At 40.5% G+C, this 22,281-nt stretch overlaps 4 protein-coding genes across 5 annotated transcripts in view; 2 read left to right on the top strand and 2 right to left on the bottom strand.

Annotated features, from left to right (window-relative positions):
* Window positions 1–22,281, top strand: part of LOC135347803 (uncharacterized) — a gene marked incomplete in the record, with an annotated part of 825,189 nt that overhangs the window by 613,300 nt on the left and 189,608 nt on the right.
* LOC135347969 (piggyBac transposable element-derived protein 4-like) lies at window positions 7,596–9,727 on the bottom strand. The gene is made up of 2 exons (XM_064546137.1): window positions 9,547–9,727; window positions 7,596–8,491 (listed from the first exon to the last, which is right to left on the bottom strand). The coding sequence occupies exons 1-2, from the start codon at window positions 9,683–9,685 to the stop codon at window positions 7,986–7,988; spliced, it is 645 nt and encodes a 214-aa protein (XP_064402207.1). The 5' UTR covers window positions 9,686–9,727; the 3' UTR covers window positions 7,596–7,985.
* Window positions 9,863–21,985, top strand: LOC135347821 (sushi, von Willebrand factor type A, EGF and pentraxin domain-containing protein 1-like). 2 transcript variants are annotated; one of them, XM_064545902.1, is made up of 17 exons: window positions 9,863–10,247; window positions 10,358–10,500; window positions 11,456–11,547; window positions 11,951–12,024; window positions 12,534–12,707; window positions 12,844–13,017; window positions 13,192–13,365; window positions 13,526–13,699; window positions 13,894–14,067; window positions 14,362–14,544; window positions 14,680–14,853; window positions 15,010–15,183; window positions 15,319–15,462; window positions 15,666–15,887; window positions 16,119–16,495; window positions 17,425–17,536; window positions 21,565–21,985. In XM_064545902.1, the coding sequence occupies exons 1-17, from the start codon at window positions 10,013–10,015 to the stop codon at window positions 21,807–21,809; spliced, it is 3,045 nt and encodes a 1,014-aa protein (XP_064401972.1). In that variant the 5' UTR covers window positions 9,863–10,012; the 3' UTR covers window positions 21,810–21,985. The 2 variants fall into 2 exon arrangements, with proteins under 2 accessions (XP_064401972.1, XP_064401973.1); XM_064545903.1 differs by lacking the exon at window positions 15,010–15,183.
* The window catches only part of LOC135347834 (uncharacterized), a 160,759-nt gene continuing 156,871 nt past the window's right edge, over window positions 18,394–22,281 (bottom strand). The window contains exon 10 of the mRNA XM_064545921.1: window positions 18,394–18,404. The gene's annotated coding sequence lies outside the window, so the exon portion shown is untranslated. The remainder of the gene's footprint in view (window positions 18,405–22,281) is intronic.

The raw sequence follows: 22,281 nt of genomic DNA, 5'->3' as shown, positions 1-22,281 counted from the left end.
AGCAAGACAAATCCTGACATAGGCTTGAAACCCGCCCAACTATTAAGCAACGTGCTGCATGCATGCATGCATGTTAATTAGTAGACAAATCTTTATTATTGGAATTTCACGAACTCAATACTGTTACTAAGCAATGAAACAGACTTTTTGGATTAAGAGAGTCACAAAGAGAAAAACACATACACATGCACACAGAACATGCATGCACAACAAAGACAGGCAACACAATTACACTACAAATATTAAGACAAATTATTAATTTATAGGTGTGTGAGTGCCCATAATAATGTGTGCTGATGTCTCGGTGGAGGTGCCAAAGCTACATAATACAATCTCTCTATAGGTATAGACAATACTCTATAATACAATCTCAAGCTTCATAATACAATCTCTCTATAGGTATATACAATACTACATAATACAATCTCTCTATAGGTTCAAAACAGTGATGCTCACGAATAGCCACACAAGCAATTTTTCAGGGAGTTCCAGTGTTTCTAATGTTAGCTTCACATGTATAAGTAACATCGTCTAAGAATGCTTGCAATTCAGTTAGCTCTATCCTTCACACTCAGTTTTCTTTTAGAGAAAATAAGCCTCCAGAGATCACATTCCTCGCAGAAGCATTATCTGAGCGTTGTTAACATACTGGACACTAGGACTATAAAACAGGGCCTTTCTTTTCCTATAATTGGCTGGGATATGGATGGTTTATGCTCCTCTGTTGTTGCAGTCATTTTGTATAATTATAATGCCTCCTCAAATGAAAGGTAGTGGTCATCTTTCCCATGCAGGCATTGGATCTGGCAGGTGCTTTATTCTTTTGAAATCTTCTTCATTCATGCGTGGAGGTTTGCAAATTTCACAATCAGGCTCACCACATTAGTAATGCCTTAGAACACAGCAATCATCCATGAACTTTCTTAAGCGTTTTTTATCTTTAACATCCTTCTTTGTGCATGGTGTCACCCATAGATAGTAGAGGCTCCATTGTTTAGAGAGTTTTCCAGAATCTTTCAATTTGATAATCTGAACAGCTGTTGTACAATCAAATTTCCTTCCCTTGAGCTCTAGGCGACTAACAACATTAGACAGCAGCTGAATGGTTGGTTCTAAATACTTTGAAAGTTGTTCTTTGTAAGGCTGGCCTTCTTTTCAGAAGAGAAGGCTGCCGAAATTCTTTAAAGCTGCTTCTGCTTCTTCTGACATCTTAGATCTCATCAAGCCAACGCTTTGGAAACCAAGATTCAGTATGGACATAATTCTTTCCACTGGATTACGCCATAAGTGATGGGGAGCAGCCCTAGCTGCACACAGGTAATCTAAGTTAAGGTTGAGAAACAGTGCGATTATTGAGCTGCGTTGAGATTATATGTAAGTAATTTTCTGTACATTTCTATGTCGAATCGAATTTGAAGGCTCAAAAACATTTTTTAGACCAATTCGTCATACCAAGAGCCAGAATCCATATCAGCGGGTATATCAATATGGTAGGAATTAGACTGAACCATGTAAAGTCATGATGACACAAACCTCAAAACTTTAATTCGGTGGTCGACACAAGAACTTGTCTGCCTCTCTCTGCTGCAGCTACTGGTATTCCAGGTTCTCCCACTTTTAATCTATGCTTGTCGTCCATACAATAGAATTTACAAAATTCCTGGATTTGTATAGCATATTCTCATAGATATCGAAAGATTGCTGAACGATAGTGACTATCAATATGATGCTGTCAGAACTGTCTCTTCTGAATCATCCTCACTGGTATAATCACTTCTTAAACTGGATGCTACTTTAGTTCGGGGGACACCATCACAGATGCCGTATATACTTAGGTCGACACAATCCCTTCCAATCTTCGACTCACAAGTCATCAGCATTCTCTTTAAACACCTAACCGGATGTTTCAAAATGGCCACCATTCATTAAATTCAGAAGTGTCTGTTGTACATTTTGATGCAAAGAAGCGTATACCTTTACTTTCTGGTTTGCCAATCTCCAACACCTTCAGTGTGCTCGGATGAGAGTTAATCGAGTGACAGCAGCGATGACTCATTGAGGAAAACTTCACAGCACCTCCCAGACTACCATTGAAAGGTTTGAGGAGATCAGTGAGAGGATCAGCTGCTCATCAAAGTGTACATTATAGCAAACAGGACGTACTATTATGGTCTACCGATGAACCTAGCTCTCGTATCTGTGGCTTCCAGTTCATCCCAGAATAAGAAAATAAATGCAAAAACAAACTAAATAATTATTATAATTATACATGCAGAATCTATAATTATTAATAATGCCCTTTTAACCAACTTATATACATCATTCAATAACGATAAAAATATTATATAGAGCAAATCCATCGAGTTCAAAGTTGGTAGTCAAATCCACATGCAGTTTTGCCAACATGATGGCAGTATTATGTCATATGCCTGGTATATAAGAGGGAATGAATATAAGCTTAGTTTAAGTTAACCTTAACAAAATGGTTACATGTAGGTGAAGGTATATATATATTTGGTGAAAAGTACCCAAGTACTCATTGCAGATTTTTTCCCTGCTAGTTTTCCAAGTCTGCTTGTATCTCATGCATCAATCAAGATCCTGTCAGTGCGTTTTTGTTTATCCTTCATTTTATATTACTGCATAAATCAGCAGTACAGTACAACACGATTATTCTTTGCTTTGGTGGTCGGTCTGGTCTGCAACTAAGAGCTAGTTTGAAACTCGAGATTGAGGTTGCTCTGAGAGAAGATTGTTCCATTCTCTGACGGTGGTACAAGGCATGAAGAGTTATAATGTTGATGACATCTGCATGGAAAAATAATAGTTGCACAGTATTTGCTCTCCAGTCTCGATATTGCATGTCGCTTTTTGCATTAGCAAGTCCCCTGCCCATGATAAAATACTGTACATTATGCTGTTTCGCCTGTCTATAGATTCGCTATAGATTCGCTAAAGCATTCGTACAGCCATAAATATCTAAGCATGCACTAGCTTTGGACACGATTTGAAGATCAGCGTAAGGTTAGCATGCAAAACCTATAAGTCTGTACAATTATTATATTTCTCCTTTGGAGCACTTTCTCATAACAGTTTCTACTAAATTTGAGAGTTCAATATAAGGTTAGATTTATATAGTCATTTTAATTTATTCTCGTAATTTTCTATTTGCCTTTTTGTATCAGCTTGCAGCAGATATCCTGATCGTATATATAGAGCACAAGCAATATCAATCTACTCTTTTCAAGCTGTCTCAGCAGAACATGCTAGCTGTTTTCAAGTTGATCAATCATCAACATTTAATCATTCACTGACACAGCAAGGGCTTGTATGATAAATCCTATCTGCCACTGACAACATAACAACAATTATCTTTAAAGTGAGTATATAATATTTTTACTTTGAGTGGAAACTATAGTGGTCTTGCTGGCAATCTTTGTGTCGACCCTGCATGCATGATCAACCATTTTAGTGACCAATTATACGATGACACCATAGTGTAAAAGGTTAATTGTCGATCAATTACATGATCATTAATTATTTTATAATTATGCTTATGTTATGTTATTTTACCCACAAAATATGAAGTTGACAGAACAATCTAATAATAGTATTTTGTTTCTACCAATGTAATTTCGAAATAATTTTAGCGACAGATTTTGTGAATTTATTTCGATATTAAATTTGTCATTGTGTGAGTGCCTGTACTTTAGGGGGAACTGGAGGCCACATACATACTTTAATTATCATGACTGCATGTGCACTAGCTGTCACATTGGATGTATATAGGGAGGGGTTTCATTGCTCACAAAAATATCCTATTATTATAAGTAAAGCACATTATTTTATCACATGACAATTGACGTGACAAGACGTGGAATTGCCGTGCTTGGTGTGAATGTATGTTAGTTTTTCTGGCTATAATTATTATAAGGCCACACCAAATTGATCTTATGTTTCACGGACTTTTAATCCCCCCAAAAAAGAAAAAAATTGATGAATATCATTATAAAACCACAAACGGAGTCACAACACACCACAAAAAGTCACTTTAGCAAAACATTACAACGTTTTGCTAGATCACGTGGCTATTCTGACCTCTGACCTGGACCACTAATTGGTTTATTTTTTTGGAATTCTGCAAAATATGACCCAGAAAATCCGTGAAACCTAAGATTAATTTGGTGTGGCCTAATCATCAATCACACAGGGCTGGTATGATAAACCCTATAGGTACTGACCACTGATTATCACATGCTTTTGAAGTGTGCAAGTTATTTTTCACGGTCATTTTTTGAGTGTCATGTTTCGTTGTTTCCTGAAGAGAGTCACAGTGATGTGCAGATAACACTTCCTATAAATCAGTCTGCATAATGGCTTCATTTTAGTGACCATGCAAGCTATGTAGTACGACAATGACACCATGCATGCATGCAGATAAGGGTTGTATGTTCTAAGGCTAATGGTTATTTAGAAGCCAACAATGTTGTATGTTGACAACATACATGCTTTGCAACACTGGATGAAACAGACACACATCTATTATATATACCAATTCAGCCGAAGACACGGGTTCATGAGTTTATGCACCACCGGCATATTATATAGACATGCAGCATTCTATCCAAAACAGCTTATTATAAGTGGCAGTAAATTATTAGCAGCTATATAGACACCACTTTCGAACTACCTATATATAGATACATTTGAATCGATTTGTGAATAAACTCGATACTTGACGGACGATTTGTTAGCAGTTTATAGGGAGAACATCTCCATTTCCTGTTACACTAAGACAGTATAGAGGGATCGTAATTTGTTGAGTCGAAGAGAGTGGTGGCGAGATTTGTGAGTCTGGGAGAGGCATATATAATTGCCCATGCATGCATTGTGTTGTATATAGGTCACAACCGATTTGAACCATTTTGGTGTAGGACGACCTTCTCAGGAATGAGGTCCTATTTCTTATGGGCGCTTCTTTCCAGTTTAAAAATATAACAATAAGACTTACTAAGGCTTTGAGTGGTATGACTGTGAAAAAATAGAGTATAGTAGTGCCATTGTCTTGAAGGTATGTTAGCAGCTTTTAGTAAAACAGTAGAGGGATGCTAATTCCCAATTCCATAGACTGATATAGGAGAGAAACACATCACATGATACGTCTCACTCCCAAGCTGTCGGAGATTTGGTTTTCAGTTTTGCTTGTTCTTCCCATGCAGCTATGAACATGTTGTTGTGTATAGTGTGGAATTAATAACGTACCAGTCTCAGTCAGTGGTTGCATCAATGACACAGTTTCCTTCGAAGGAGAGCGAGCGAATCACTGCCTCATTAATACTAAAAGGGACTTGACCTGGCTCATATGTAGATTGGTCGTTCTTGTCGGCATTAAAGAGGTTTGTTTGTCCTCCTTGTATGCAGGTTGAAGTGCTCGTTCAACAAACTCCCATAATAGTACTGGCCAACCACAACAGACCCCTAGCTCTGGCCAGTGCTTTGGAAAATCCTACGGTCTTATCAGAAGGAATACACAAAACCAGTTTAATACAAATTACTGCAAAAATACAACAGTGTGCATCAGTAGCTTTCTACTTACTCTTGGTGATGGAGTGTTGGGTTGCTCAAGATTGCTAATAAGCACAATATTGTACATTGGCATGGTCTTCTCTGGGATGATGTTGACCTATTTGCATGTGAACACAAGGTTCTTTAACTCTTTCTCAGACCATTCCTGCAAACGCGTTAATATAACAGTTAGAATGGTCTATGTATTAAATTCACCATTAGAATGTCGGCAATGAAAAGAGTGGCACACATAATTATACGTCTTGTACTTCACAGGACATTCCAGTAATATCAAAGAGACGTGTGCTATTCTTTTCATCTTTGTTTTGCTCTGCATGCTTAGAAAGCACCCTTGCAGTAAGCTGTGAAGGCAGGATGTATCTTCTTTTCCCATTACAGTATTCAGGAAATCGCCGTGTAGCCCGGCTCACTCTACGTTGTACTATAGTAATCATAACTATATACAGAGGATTAACTTATATTAACTGGTCTGATAATAATTCTTTAGCATAATAATTATATATTACCGGCAAAATACTTTCTGCACGTCTTTGATGGAGCGGAATGCATGAAGCCTTGTCTTTTAGCTTGCTCAAACTCAGATCCTCATCCAAAACGTCCTGAAGTTGAAGGGATCATGCAGGCAAGCATCAAATACTACAGCTGAGATACTGCTGTCGAAACTCAGGCTTCGTAACCAGTTGCTTGGCTGTTATATTAGTGATTGGTCCTTGGTGTTTCCCTCCTCGCATATAGGTCCATTATACGGCCGATGCTCTAACCCAAACATTCCGTTTAATTAAACGAGGCTTGGTTAAAGATGATCCATGCATCTTCCGATTTCCTATGTACACCATTAAAATAAGTATTCATTTAAGGCCTGCTTGTTTTCACCGTATTACTAGAATGTTTTGCGAACATCAAACATGCGGTTAAGGCAGATTTTAAAGCAAAACAGCATAAAATTGAGATGAAGTGTACTGTTAACAACTCAAGATTTCTTGTTGACACCAGCACCTTTTTCACCCAAAAAATATTTTGGGTAACCATACAGTAACCATACAGTAACCATGGTAATATATTAATTTATTACCATGGTTACTGTATGGTTACTATATCCCAGGCCGACCCGTCTCCAATTGAACGCTAGTGGCTTTCAAGCACGACGTTAACCTCGATTCCAGGCCGATTAATTACAACAGAATTTATAACAGAGTGGGTTAGGGCCTCTCATATACAACTGAATTCTTTATCACAATTTTATTAATCATTGAAATAATACCCCTTTCCTCCCCTCTCCAAGGCCAATTTAGACCAGGAGAGTACCATCTAAGAAAAATCAGTCACACAGCACATTAGCTAGCTAGCACATGTGTGTCCGATAACGGAGTGTCCTTTGCATATTCTTATGCGACAGTGGGGACATGCCATTGCAGTGTGTTGCTGCTCTCTGCTAGGGATCTTCTCCCGAACACACACTTGACAGCGCCCACGAGACACTCCGACACTATTTGCACTCACACGTGCGCCCTGTGATGGGGGGAAAACGATATTTAGACTGGCCAGACCTGAGGCACTGCTACGAGTACGTGGCACACCCAATAGACTATGAATTAGTTCCAATCGAAACCCTTTCAAAGGCATGGCCTTTGAACCCACCCTGACACAGTTGTGCCTGTATAGAATGTATGCATTATTCACACTAACGTCAAGGAATTGAAAGAAAATCCTGAACCAATACCGCCGACACTTTCTATCGTACCCATAGGTTTTCCTCATATGCCCTGTATTGTAAACTCCTCCCATGTACATGTTATATGCAGGGAGACAGGGGGGGACACTCTGAGAGCGTAGGGTACCGTCTTTGTGCATTCGCATTACAGTGTAGGGCATACGGTCAGGGAACACATTTGTTGCAAAGGACACAACTCTACGGTCGTTAAACATAGAGTAAGAAATATCACCAACAGTCATGGACGTATAGTCACCTTTGTCGAGTACCACATCCTTAAGACTTGCTGGGAAACCAGCAGCATTCTTCAAAATTGTGCCGACAGTAAACACATTTTGCTTAGCCAACTCTTCTATCAATGGACCGGACGTGTAAAAGTTGTCCATGTACACAACATGCTGATGACCATAAAAAGGAGTGAGTAAACGATGGACTACATTTTTCACAAGCCCTTTCACAGCTATCTTTTTCCCAGAGGAATCGGTGAGCTTACCACTGTATACATCAAACACACAGAGATACCCACAGCATGAACATGAGCAGCACCATACCTTGAACCCCAGTTTAACAGGCTTCTTGGGCAAATGAATTTTCCCGCTTTTACGACCCTTGTACTTTATCATCATCTCATCAACGGAAAGCTCCTGGCTGGGATTATACCTCATGAAGTAGTTGGCTTTAAGAGTCTCTAAACAGTTTTTAGCTTGCTAGTTACCTTACGTGCATCAGTGATGGACGTATTGTCCTCACAGTGCAGATATCGCCATAAACTTTGGAACCTTTTGAGCGACATTACATTGCTCACAGATTGTACACCTAAAAGAGGATCCTTGGACCAGTAGTCCGTAATTTCAGGGAGCCTATGAATGCCCATCTCTAGTACAATCCCCAAAAACACCCACAATTCGGCACTGTTTGTAGCTGACCAACCCTTAGCACCACACTGCCTAGCGTACAGGTTGGTCTGTTCGGCTATGTACTCACACAAACTATCGGGCCAAAGTAACTTAACAAAATCTAGGCATGAAGTTACAGACGGATCAAGTTGATCGACAGGACCGACCACACCGCCAAAGACGGGGTATCTTCCTGTGGATTTAGCTTTTTGGAGTCCATTGTCCCTCGCCAGCTTCCTCCGTTTGGGAGTCGGAGCCATGCCATCGACCATTTCGTCATCATCCTCCACTGCAGCATCTGCACGAAAACAAAGTATGAATATCATTAGAGTACCACAAGAGTGCTCGCCAGTGCAGGTGGGGGACAGGCTATGAATGTCATTACGTGGGCGTACCGCACACGTGTGGTGCTATGAATATCATTAACTACTGAGGGGGGGGGTTAGGGCACATAGGTACAGTACAGCAGAGGAAAAGGCTCGTCCACATTAAAGGCTCGTGGGAGGAGCCCAACAAACCACAACAACCATGAAGTCATTACGTGGGCGTACCTCACACGCGTGTGGTGCTATGAATATCATTAACTACTGGGTGGGCACATAGGTACAGTACAGCAGAGGAAAAGGCTCGTCCACATCAAAGGCTCGTGGGAGGAGCCCAACAAACCACAACAACCATGAATGTCATTACGTGGGCGTATCTCACACGTGTGTGGTGCTATGAATATCATTAACTACTGGGGGGGGGGGGGATTTAGGGCACATAGGTACAGTACAGCAGAGGAAAAGGCTCGTGGGAGGAGCCCAACAAACCACAACAACCATGAATGTCATTACGTGGGCGTACCTCACACGCGTGTGGTGCTATGAATATCATTAACTACTGGGGAGTTTAGGGCACATAGGTACAGTACAGCAGAGGAAAAGGCTCGTCCACATCAAAGGCTCGTGGGAGGAGCCCAACAAACCACAACAACCATGAATGTCATTACGTGGGCGTACCTCACGCTCGTGTGGTGCTATGAATATCATTAACTACTGGGGGGGTGGTTAGGTTAGGTCAGAGGAAAAAGCTCGTCCACATCAAAGACTCGTGGGAGGAGCCCAACAAACCACAACAACCATGAATATCAATATGTGGGCGTAACGCACGCGTGTGGTGCTATGAATATCATTAACAACTAGGGGTTAGGGTACAGTACAGTACTGCAGTCAAGGCGACGCAGGCTCACACAATGTGGGAGGAGCCACAAAAGGCATGCACACGACGCCTCCGCCAAAAAGAGGCCACATATCGTTAGGGCATCACAATGCTGCCTCCCCAACCACTATTTAATGGTGCAATGACACAAACCTGAATCACTCTCCAGATCTGTCTCAAAATCGTCATCACTGGGCTCGTCATGGTCATAACAGACTCCCTGGTCGTCCTCAAGCTCTCTGACAGTGTGCTCAAGCTCGCTGACAGTGTCAAGGAGTCCAATCAGCTCCATTTGGATTCACAAGTTTTGAAAATTAACGGAATGGAGGCTAGCGCGGCGTGGACTCGACACAAGGCTATGGTACCACTCGGAGCCTTGCACTGCGCGCGGGTAGATAGAACTCACTGCACTGGCCCTGGTGCATGGTACGTACGCATATACCGGTAAGTATGTTGCTTCTGTTTTAATTAAGACAACAAGATTTGCTGTTTTTGTACTAGGAAACTGCAACCTGCCAACTAATTATAAACCTGTTTAGTGTTTAACTGTGAATATACCTCGGTGAACTCATAGCTAAATTTTAGAACTACCTAAAACTAGCAATTCTAGCTTGCTAACATGGAAGAGCTTTTCTTGGTCAAGTTGCTGTGTGCAGTAGCAGTGTTGTTATCAATAATTTATCAGGTTGATTGTTTCTCTTCTGGTGCACCGGGGGCAGCATGCAGCAGCCTGTCTCCTGACCCCACCCGTCATGGAGCACCACCAAACACCAATTCAGTGCCTTACAACATTGATGTTAGTGCCTTTGATGTGGGAGGCTCGCTCTTTTACGAGCCCGGGAACACTTATCAAAGTAAATGTGCTGCTGCATGTGTGATTCAGTATTGCTATATAGATGTGTACAATGTTGTGTATTGTACGATGTTGTGTATTATGCCCTTGCCAAACACAATATTTTTACAGTCACTCTGCGTGGAAACTCTGGAGAAATGTTTCGTGGTTTCCTGATCCAGGGAAGACAACGTGCAGACGATACTACTGTGCTGGGATCATTCACTCAGATTACTGCAGCCACCACTAGGCTAGGATCGTGTTCACCTTCCGCGGTATGAGCTAATTATTGTCTGTAGTTCGACAGTATAGTTATGCATGCAGATGAACACTGCATGGCGTGCAAAATTTGGGCGGAATTCTAAAGAGGGCCGGGCTCTCAATCGAAAGTATATATATAGGGCTCTGCGTGTATGCATGCATGTGTATCGTATCACTATTGTGAGTATCAAACATTTTTGCAAACTTTGCGATGGTTGATCAATTCGCAACAATAAAATCCGCAAAACCTACTAGTAAACACACACGATCCTTGCCAGAACGCAATAGTTAGATTGCAAAGGGTCAAATTTTCTGCTGATTTGGCTCGTTTGCTTTTAACCCGCAAAATATTCTAGTAATACGGTATACCATGCACGCATCACTCGTATATAGCGGGAAATTTCGCAGGCGTACATTTTATTTGGCTCGAGCGCCCTCAGCAGCAGGATTCTAATATTCGCATTTCAATGCCAGGAAACCACACCCACCAATATCTTTGCATATGAAATACCGGTGCGTTGGAGCAGTTTTAATTTTCGCGTTAACTGCTTTTCCCTCGAAAATTGTGAAATTTTGCACCTCAGGAAAATTCCCGCTATATAATAGTTAGACACTGTTTAGGAAGTTTCTACATGATTTAGAAGCCCAAAGGGCTGGTTGTAGTATCCCGAACGCAGTGAGGGTTCTACTAGCCCTGAGGACTTCTAAATCATGTGGAAACTTCCTAAACAGTGTCTAAGCATTTTAGATCATAGCAACCATAAGTCAATCAGATTTGAATGTTCTTATCTTATCTTTGCTACATGATTTTCTAAGTGAAGTACATGATTTTCTAAGTAAGTAAATGATTTTCTAAATAAGTACAGGATTTTCTAAGTTGGATAGAACACTTCCTTTAGCCAATCAAATTGCAGTATTTATGGCAAACATGATCTAAATACAGTTATATGCACTTGTATGACTGTATAGGGATCAGTGACCCACAACTCAGCATCATTCAAAACCAGTGAAACGTTCACATGGACAGCCCCAGCTGCTGGCTCAGGAAGCATTTGGTTTGGGTAAGCCACTTGTACCTGACTGAGATTATACCTGTGTCTATCTGTACCGTGCACTTAATAGCACTTAACTACAACGGCATGCAGTTAGTTTGTTAGCATACTTATATGGATCCCTTAGTATGAGCATGTTGTTCTTCCTGCCAACAGTGGTATGATAGCATAATTAAGTTTTCTGTTTCTATTCCTTTCACCAAAACCAGTGTACGTATTCTGAATACAAACAATTATGTTCATGGTCATGCATGCATATTAGATGTTCTTCCTGCCAACAGTGGTATGTATATTATAGCTATAATTATATGTTTTCTGTTTCTATTCCTTTCACCAAAACATGTATTCCAAATGCAATAAATTATGTTCACTGGATTCATGGTCATCATGTACGAACTGCATGTGAATACAGGTTTGCTGTAGTCCAAGTCAGAGTAAACTATTGGGCTAACCAAAGGACAGCGGTTATTGAAGAGCAAGTGCAAGGTAACATACATTGTATAACAGTTAGTAAGTACGTATTGTATATACATAATTATAACCATGTGATGCATGTGCCCAGAATTTTCTAAATTGTAGCTCATGCACTCTCACAAATTTGCCTCTTTACTGGAGTTTGCTGAATCTTTGCAACACACCAGTAAAAGCGTCCTTGTATGGATTTTGTGTACGCACTGTGGTCTGTTTTACTACTTAAATGTGTGAGTATTTATATGGAACCACAGCTCAACACTTTTAGTTATGTGTTGCAAAGATTCTGCAAACTCCAGTATGTAGTAAAGCTAGGACGTGGTTGTTTGTATGTGATGGTTATTAATTTTTGTCCAAGCACCACCGACCAACCAGTGTGGGCACATCCCTGCCTCCATAACTGTCTTCTGTTGATAATCAATAGGGACAGATTTATAGTAATGAAAATCAGCAATGTGAATCATCATTATTCAATCACATTATTTTTTGCATGCTTGAGTTATTCATCTCTGATTTCTATTCAGTTATTGACTGCGGAGCTCTGCCAAATCCTACCAACGGACAAGTGGTTCTGCCTTCAACAGTGTTGGGGTCTACTGCCACATACAGCTGTAACACTGGGTTCGATCTAGTCGGGGCTTCCACTAGAATCTGTCAGGCCGACTCCACCTGGTCCGGGGCAGAACCATCCTGTCAGAGTGAGTCCTTATTGTATTAACGGTGGTACACATGCAGCATATTTTATACTAGATGTTCAATACTCAGAATCTTGAAATCATGCCTATCATGGTATACATAAGTATATTCCTTTCATTATCAAATCCACATATTCAGTCGTTGACTGCGGAGCTTTGCCAAATCCTACCAACGGACAAGTGGTTCTGTTTTCAACTGTGTTGGGGTCTACTGCCACATACAGTTGTAACACTGGGTTCGATCTAGTTGGTTTTGCCACTAGATTCTGTCAGGCCGACTCCACCTGGTCCGGGGCAGAACCATCCTGTCAGAGTGAGTCTTATCTATTGTTTATTGTACCAATAGTTATCCTATATATAATTATAGACACTTGATATTTTTAGTTGTCGAGATAAAAGTTTTGCTTTCAATAGCCTCACTTTATTATGCTTTACAGTATGTACGTCATGTATATATTACAGCAGTTCTTCAAAACCACTTTTGCAGTTATTGACTGTGGAGTTCTGCCAAATCCTACCAACGGACAAGTGGTTCTGCCTTCAACAGTGTTGGGGTCTACTGCCACATACAGCTGTAACACTGGGTTCGATCTAGTCGGGGCTTCCACTAGAATCTGTCAGGCCGACTCCACCTGGTCCGGGGCAGAACCATCCTGTCAGAGTGAGTCCTTATTGTATTAACAGTGGTACACATGCAGCATAATTTATACAGTTATCCTAGATGTTCAATACTCAGAATCTTGAAATTATGCCTAATGGTATAATTATACATAAGTATATAATATAGAGCATTCCTTTCATTACCAAATCCACATCTTCAGTTGTTGACTGCGGAGCTCTGCCAAATCCTGCCAATGGACAAGTGGTTCTGTTTTCAACAGTGTTGGGGTCTATTGCCACATACAGCTGCAACACTGGGTTTGATCTAGTCGGGGCTTCCACTAGAATCTGTCAGGCCGACTCCACCTGGTCCGGGGCAGAACCATCCTGTCAGAGTGAGTCCTTATTGTATTAACGGTGGTACACATGCATGCAGCATATTTTATACAGTTATCATATACTCAGAATCTTGAAATCATGCCTAATGGTATATACATAAGTATATATAGAGCATTCCTTTCATTACCAAATCCATATCTACATAAGTATATATAGAGCATTCCTTTCATTACCAAATCCATATCTTCAGTTGTTGACTGCGGAGCTCTGCCAAATCCTGCCAATGGACAAGTGGTTCTGTTTTCAACAGTGTTGGGGTCTATTTCCACATACAGCTGCAACACTGGGTTCGATCTAGTCGGGGCTTCCACTAGAATCTGTCAGGCTGACTCCACCTGGTCCGGGGCAGAACCATCATGTCAGAGTGAGTCCTGTCTAGTGTCAATGGTACACAACAGTTATCCTAATACAGATGTTCAATGCATGTGTTTGTGTCCTATAGTTTCCTGGCATAGAATAATTAATACGTGGTAAATCTCCTATACATGTATAGTGCTAACTAATACTAAGTAGAATACCTAACAGATTTTGCTACACACAAGTCTGAAGAGGCCTTCAAAGTAAGCAAACCTAGCCATATATGAAAATGAAGCATCTGTATCTATACTCCATGCATGACAAAGGACAAAAAATTATATTATCAAATTCACTTATTCAGTTGTTGCCATTGTTGACTGCGGAGCTCTGCCAAATCCTACCAACGGACAAGTGGTTCTGTTTTCAACAGTGTTGGGGTCTATTGCCACATACAGCTGTAACACTGGGTTCGATCTAGTTGGGGCTTCCACTAGAATCTGTCAGGCCGACTCCACCTGGTCCGGGGCAGAACCATCCTGTCAGAGTGAGTCCTTATTGTATTAACGGACGCCAGTGGTACACATGCATGCAGCATATTTTCCTAGATGTTCAATACTCAAATCATGCCTAATGGTATATACATAAGTTATATAGAGCATTCCCAAATCCACACCTTCAGTTGTTGACTGCGGAGCTCTGCCAAATCCTGCCAATGGACAAGTGGTTCTGTTTTCAACAGTGTTGGGGTCTACTGCCACATACAGCTGCAACACTGGGTTCGATCTAGTTGGTTTCACCACTAGATTCTGTCAAGCCGACTCCACCTGGTCCGGGGCAGAACCATCCTGTCAGAGTGAGTCCTTATTGTGTTAACGGTGGTACACATGCAGTATATTTTATACAGTTATTGTAGATGTTCAATACTCAGAATCTTGAAATCATGCCTAATGGTATATACATAAGTATATATAGAGCATTCCTTTCATTACCAAATCCACATCTAATTCAGTTGTTGACTGCGGAGCTCTGCCAAATCCTGCCAATGGACAAGTGGTTCTGTTTTCAACAGTGTTGGGGTCTATTGCCACATACAGCTGCAACACTGGGTTCGATCTAGTCGGGGCTTCCACTAGAATCTGTCAGGCCGACTCCACCTGGTCCGGGGCAGAACCATCCTGTCAGAGTGAGTCTTGTCTATTGTTAATTTTGATTTTCTATAATTGTATGCTCAATATTATATATAAAACTAGTGAATTTTCCTTACGAAAACAGAAATCTTAGTATACACCTGACTGAATAGTTATTAACTCTATTGCAGTTTTAGAAATTGCTGTGGAACTTTCCAGTTCAGTGTACTTCTCTGAGGAAGGTGACAGTTTTGTCACTATCACCATCACAAAGTCGGCTGTGACTGCCATGGACATTGATGTGATCATTTTACTCAGGGACGAATCTGCATTGGGTGGGTTCGCAAAGAACTGTCTGCATGTATTATCTGTTTTACATAATTCCTCGTCAAAGATGGTGTGCCCAAACTTTTGATTTTAAAATCATGCATATTATATATATATATAATTATGAAAAAACCTCTTTTTACACAGCTCTCTTTCGACACGTAATATGTATAATTATATTGATTGCTTTCAGCCCAATTTATTACTGCAGGTGGTCTTGACTATGGGCCATTCCCTGATGCGGAGGTCAGCATCACTCACACGCTAGCAGCTACAAGCACTGAGTCTCAGTTTGGCATTCAGATCAGAGAAGACTCGATCGTAGAGGAAACAGAGTCCTTCTCTGTGGAACTGATGTTGCCCTCTGCCAGCCAGCCAGATATCGTGATTGGGACCATCAACAGAGCTACTGTCTTCATTGAGGACAATGATAGTAAGCTGTGTTTGTGCACTCTCAGCTTGTAGTATGTATTCGTCTATCTCTATTACTGTGAGTGTAGATTACCAGATCGCTAAAAAGCTTAATTAACTCAAGTATACATACGCATTAGGAGTCACGCAGGTTTTTGTCGACTATTTGCTTTGTCTAACAAATCTATATAGTCCAATCACTTGTAGTTTGTTCCAAAACACATTAAGTAATGAACTTTCACCCACCCCCCAGGGAGGATTGGCCTAGGCGACGATCCTCACTATAGCATCCTGTTACCCAATGGTCAGTTGCTCTGCTACTCAGTACAGGGTGAACACAACTTCACCTTTAACCTCATCAGTAACAGTATCCTTCAAATGAATGCTCTCTTCGTACCAGACAAAGTTAGGGAGGAAGTTACGTGGATTGGCGGGTTGGGATTGGTCGTGAAACACTCTGCCTACAAAGACTCCACTGTTACCAGGATGAGGTTTGCACTGGAAGGAAAAATGCTCTATATCGGTGATAAAGTGAAACTGAGCGTTAAGAATGTGGAAAGGATTTCACTGAGTGGAGGCAAGCTTACTGTGTCGGAGGCTGATAGTGATGTACAGGTCCCTGAAGTGAAGGTGGGTTGATGGCGTGCAATGAGTTTCATCAGGAGCACATGAGGGGATGGACGATACAAAATCCGCGTAGTGTAAGACACTCTATCCCCTCATGTGCTCCTGGTTTCGAGTGCTAATAACAAGTGCATACATGTATAGATAAATAAATACAATTGACAAAAAATAATAAATACAATTGACAAGTGCATACATGTATAGATGGTCAGTGTACGTAGCTGCTCTTCTGCTAAACCATAGATAGAAAAGGACAGGGATTGGAAACGACCGGCCCACTCTGCGTAAACAGTTGCAACACTCCGCTTATGATTTAGCGATCGCGAATATTTTCGTGGTTGATCGTTCTGTAATTGTTTTTGCTCTTCTATCCACTAGCAATCACTCAGGGCTGGGAGGTACTCTATTAAGTTACACCACTTACTCTGTTTTGAATTTTTATTGAGTTGTGGCTTGAAATTCTATGTCAACTTTTATCTTTTCCTGCTGTGAAGTCAAAACAGCAAAGGACATTGCTTGGCTTGGTTATTATGTATCTAAGTATACATAAAATGGCTTCATACTGCTGTACTGTCATAAACGTTTGCAGTATAGTCCCTCAAACTGCTTTAAACACATCACAAGCCTTGACCTCCCACGACTTCATATTAAGGGCTATTATTCTTACATGTATAGCATTTATTTGTTTAGTGATAGTGGCTGGATTGCTTAGTCGACCATTTAGAATTAGCGTAATGGCAACATTAAGGTGATCAATTTCTGTACAGTACATTGTATGGTAGTCAAGACAGGTAATGAGCATGCTGACTACAACTTCTATAGTTTTAGCCACGCCCTATTTAACGTGGGGTGTTTCACGTAAAAATGTTCGTTTCTAATCCCTATCCTTTTTGGCTAAATTGAATATTATGTATTGTTTTACTTTGTGTCTGAAGGTGGAACTGAAAGATGTTGGTTTGAGCTTTTTTGTGCGATATATGAGCAACCATCTTGACATGATCTGGGACTCTGTGGCCACTCAGCCCAAAGACTCTCATGGAATGATTGGTGAGAGTTTTATACAAGTACCCTATACGTCATAATAATAGCGTTAGAAAGTTTACGTTATAAGTAATAGGTCAATCAGGTATTCAATTATATTTATGGGAACGTGCCACTATTACATTGTGCTTACTTTCGTGCAATAGTAATATTATTTTGTTGTAATTCCCGCATTATCCATGGATATGTTAATTTTGTTACTGGATATACTTGTAATGCATGCATATACCGTATTTACTTCAATTAAACGCCCATAGTAAAAGCTTTGTCTTTAAAATAAACGCCTATTGCCCATGTATAGGGGGCGTAGCACTAGCTGTGAGTGGAGCTGAAGTAGCCCGTGGAACCAGTTGCAAGCATGTGGCAGCATAGAATACTACTATAGATACTATTCATAATGGCAAAGAGAGAGATACTGAGAGCTGAATAACTGCTGCTGTGCAAGAGTTTACAGCAATAAACGCCCATTTCGAATAAGCGCCCATCTCATTTAAACGCCCCAGATAAATGCCCGGGCGTTTAATTAATCAAGTAAATACTCATAATTGTTCACACAGTTACACGTACACTCATCTTATGTTTGTGATGTTAACATCGGCTGCGCTGCATCGCCGCCATGTGTCTAAGTTCTGATACATACGTATATAAGACTATCAGTTACATATAACTCATCTAAATTGTTGCACAAAATCTTCAGTGTCTCCTATAATGGTTGACGGCTGATGTGAGGATTCGATCATAGACCTCTTCCACAACTCTCTGTGTATCGTAACCCTCATCTCTCACTCTCCTCTTGTACCAGCGAGCTGCAACACAGTACTGAATGAATGCCAGCAAACTAGTCACTGTCTTCACACCAGCAAACACTATGTAACAGTTGTTATCTTTGCTACCACGAACACAAATTTGATGATGAATCTCCTGACCTAATCCACTTAATGTGAAAATGGCGACCAGCAAAAATGCCACATAACCAGCAAACAGTGCTCTCATGTTGTAGGGTGCTTGAGCACAAAAAAACTCTAGCATTGAAGTTGCTATAATTTGTGTACACAATGTTGTAGCTGCCGAGTATATGGCGTTTAAGATGAGAAGTACTCGATATGTTTCAGGATAGAACGAATGCACTAATTCCATAGCCACAAGTAGTAAACTTGCAAGTGTTATCATAAAAAAAGCAATGCCAATTCGTTTTAGAATGCTGGGTATTTTGTTTCTTAATATCGGGAAAATTACAAATTCGTAAATCAATATACCTACGAATATGTACACCAAAGTGCTTGTAGACGTGTGTAGCATACTAATTTGACACAAATTCAATTGCCAATCATCATAGAATGATAATCTTGTGGGCTGTATACCAAGAGAAGCTGCGATTATCCACAACGAAAAACTAAGCAACAACAGTCGTAAAATTGTTTTTACATCTTCAACTTGCTCTGTAGTAAATGGTCCACCGTATCTCGACTTTCCCAGGTCTATTCTTGAAGGTACATCTTCCTCCCAGTATGTGAGAGCACTGCGATTGAGGGGAGCTTTGTGCTTGGCAGCAAATTTGAGAATTTGATAGATGGTTTTGATCGATTGCGATGCCCTAGGTTCTATTATCAACCATGTTCTAGCAAAAAGAAAGTTTATAGCTAAAGCAATACCAGTGCACACAACTGGAGCAAGGCTCAACACTTTAGTAACTTGCGTGCTCAGTTTATCATTGCTGATGCATTTTTTCTCTAGTGTTGTCAAGATCTCCCCTATCCAAAAACCTACATTTACACTGAAAACATACCAAGTAATGAAACTGGATATTCTAGAAGATGAGGCATCAGGCATCTGATCTAAGCCAAGTTGGAGTGAAGTAGTCAATAAAGCTAAGCTCCCAATTCCGAGTAAAGATGCCAGAGCAGTAACAACTGTAATTAATATCCATTTATTGTGTCGAACTATTTCGTCACTTAGTACCAGCACACTCGCTAATACCGAAGCAATGAACAACAGAATTAATCCAGCTTTAACGACTCCGTAATTTCCAATCTTTGCATCTGCTAGCCAGCCTGATACAACAGCACTCAAGAGAGCTGTGGCCATAGGAACGACAGCTAGCCACTTGAACTCACCTAACTCAGATCTCGAGATTGCTAATCTACCATTAAAAAGCTGTTGGACTGAGAAACTGACTGTTGTGATCCAGAATAGAATAAGGAGTGCTTTCTTGGAATAGAACCACCTAGGTCTGTACCTACACATTGTTTGCTACTATTGGTATGCTATAGCAAGTGCTGTGGTAGATTCTATACCCTGTCTATAAATTATAGATCTAAGATTGTCTTGACACTGAACACACTAATCTGATGGCCGTAAAACAATCATGATCCATGCAATGTGTCTTTAGCAGGTGTTAGAACTGTCTGGTAATTCCCTGCATGCTGCCTTATCAAAAATGTCCCACTAATGTTTACATTACGCTTATAAAACCTATACACTGTGCCTTGCATGCAGCTCCACAGTTACTTGTAAGTTTGGGGCAAATAGTAAAATGAACCTAAATAAAACCATAACAAAGGTGTTATAAGTTAAGTGTTTTAATCTGTTGTGGCGAGTGCATTTCGTAACCGGGCTGAGAGTCCATGCATCCGAGTGCACCAGCATTAAAATACGTGATTTTGGTGTCATGTGATCTCTAGCCTTGTATACAGCTTGACTTGTTAAACCATGCAGTTTTGGCTACATGATTAGTAAGCAATTAGTGTCTTTAGCAGGTGTTAGAATAATAAGCTGAATCTGTCTGGTAATTCCCTGCATGCTGCCTTATCAAAAATGTCCCACTATACAAATTAATGTTTACATTACGCTTATAAAACCTATACACTGTGCCTTGCATGCAGCTCCACAGTTACTTGTAAGTGTTTGGGGCAAATAGTAAAATGAACCTAAATAAAACCATAACAAAGGTGTTATAAGTTAAGTGTTTTAATCTGTTGTGGCGAGTGCATTTCGTAACCGGGCTGAGAGTCCATGCATCCGAGTGCACCAGCATTAAAATACGTGATTTTGGTGTCATGTGATCTCTAGCCTCGTATACAGCTTGACTTGTTAAACCATGCAGTTTTGGCTACATGATTAGTAAGCAATTAGTGTCTTTAGCAGGTGTTAGAATAATAAGCTGAATCTGTCTGGTAATTCCCTGCATGCTGCCTTATCAAAAATGTCCCACTATACAAATTAATGTTTACATTACGCTTATAAAACCTATACACTGTGCCTTGCATGCAGCTCCACAGTTACTTGTAAGTTTGGGGCAAATAGTAAAATGAACCTAAATAAAACCATAACAAAGGTGTTATAAGTTAAGTGTTTTAATCTGTTGTGGCGAGTGCATTTCGTAACCGGGCTGAGAGTCCATGCATCCGAGTGCACCAGCATTAAAATACGTGATTTTGGTGTCACGTGATCTCTAGCCTCGTATACAGCTTGCCATTTGTATACAGCTTGACTTGTTAAACCATGCAGTCTTGGCTACATTTGAATCCAATGTCGATCTCTTGTGGGTATAGTTATTTTAAACATAGTCACCTGACTACTTTTAGGTTGGCTGGAGATCATGTGATCCAGCACTCCAATTACTATTTGCCTCAGCTTCCTAGGGTACACATGCATGCATAGAAGTTATGACGTTGCATTTAATATAAATATGTTGATGTGAGTGACTGTATAGATAATTAGTATATAATAAAGAAGAGTAGAGTAGAAAATCGGCTGCATGCATGGCTAGTTGGCTACTAGTCTATTTTACTGACAACTAGATCCCAGTTTTCCGCAATAATCAAACAAAACAGCTTTAACAGTGCAAATATTGTATATGTATGTTGCTCGATGAACGCCACACACATAAAATTTCCTACGAGTAACCATACACAGGGAAGTATAATTATATGAACTGCATTCATGCAACAAATTAGTTATTGCATCATCACTCGTGTTTCATGCAGTCTAACACGCCCACTCATTCTTCTATACACGCACACGCACCCTCCCAGGCCAATTCTTCCGTCCTGGTGTGGACATAGACGAGGTTCGTCGCATGCTGGTCCTCCCCACCCTCGATCCTGTCCCAGTGATGCGTCGTCCTGTCTGGGCCTTCATGGAGCGGGAGGAGAAAGATGACCAACTGTGCTGGACCGCCATGAACCCCGGCTACCAGGGAAAGGGTCTCCTGGAGGGTCACTACTTTGACTATTTGGTGGATGATGTGCTGTCTAGTGAGTTCAAGTTTGCACCATAGCCCTAGTTTAAGCAACTGAATAAGTGACAAGTATCTAATTTTAACCTCATTGTTTCTCAAATATTAAACCTATTATTACGTTCAATTGAACTAGTACTCAGTTGTGTATTTTTATTGCAATCACGTGTAACAATTGTGACATATATAATTATTCTATAATAGTTGACAACTCTCGAGTCAGCAAGATAAACCAGCTCTATATATAATACTTATCATTATAATAGCTGATAAGATAATTTGGTGGTATTATTATACGAATTCATGTAGAGTTAGTTTGCTTTGTGCTCAGGTCCTTTTGAGTATACTCTCTTCTTATTTAGAGACATGTCTTTGGGATGATGCTGTAGAGGGGAGGAGGGTACGTGGCATTATCAGTGCAGCACTGATTCAACATAAAAGTCATGCATGCAGATACATAACAAAATTGGAGCCTCTCACAATGTTTTTCATGACCTTACAGCCATTTAATAAT

Source organism: Halichondria panicea, chromosome 14, assembly GCF_963675165.1.
Source record: "Halichondria panicea chromosome 14, odHalPani1.1, whole genome shotgun sequence".
NCBI classification, from domain to species: Eukaryota; Metazoa; Porifera; class Demospongiae; order Suberitida; family Halichondriidae; genus Halichondria; species Halichondria panicea.
This window is presented reverse-complemented; position numbering and strand designations above follow the sequence as displayed.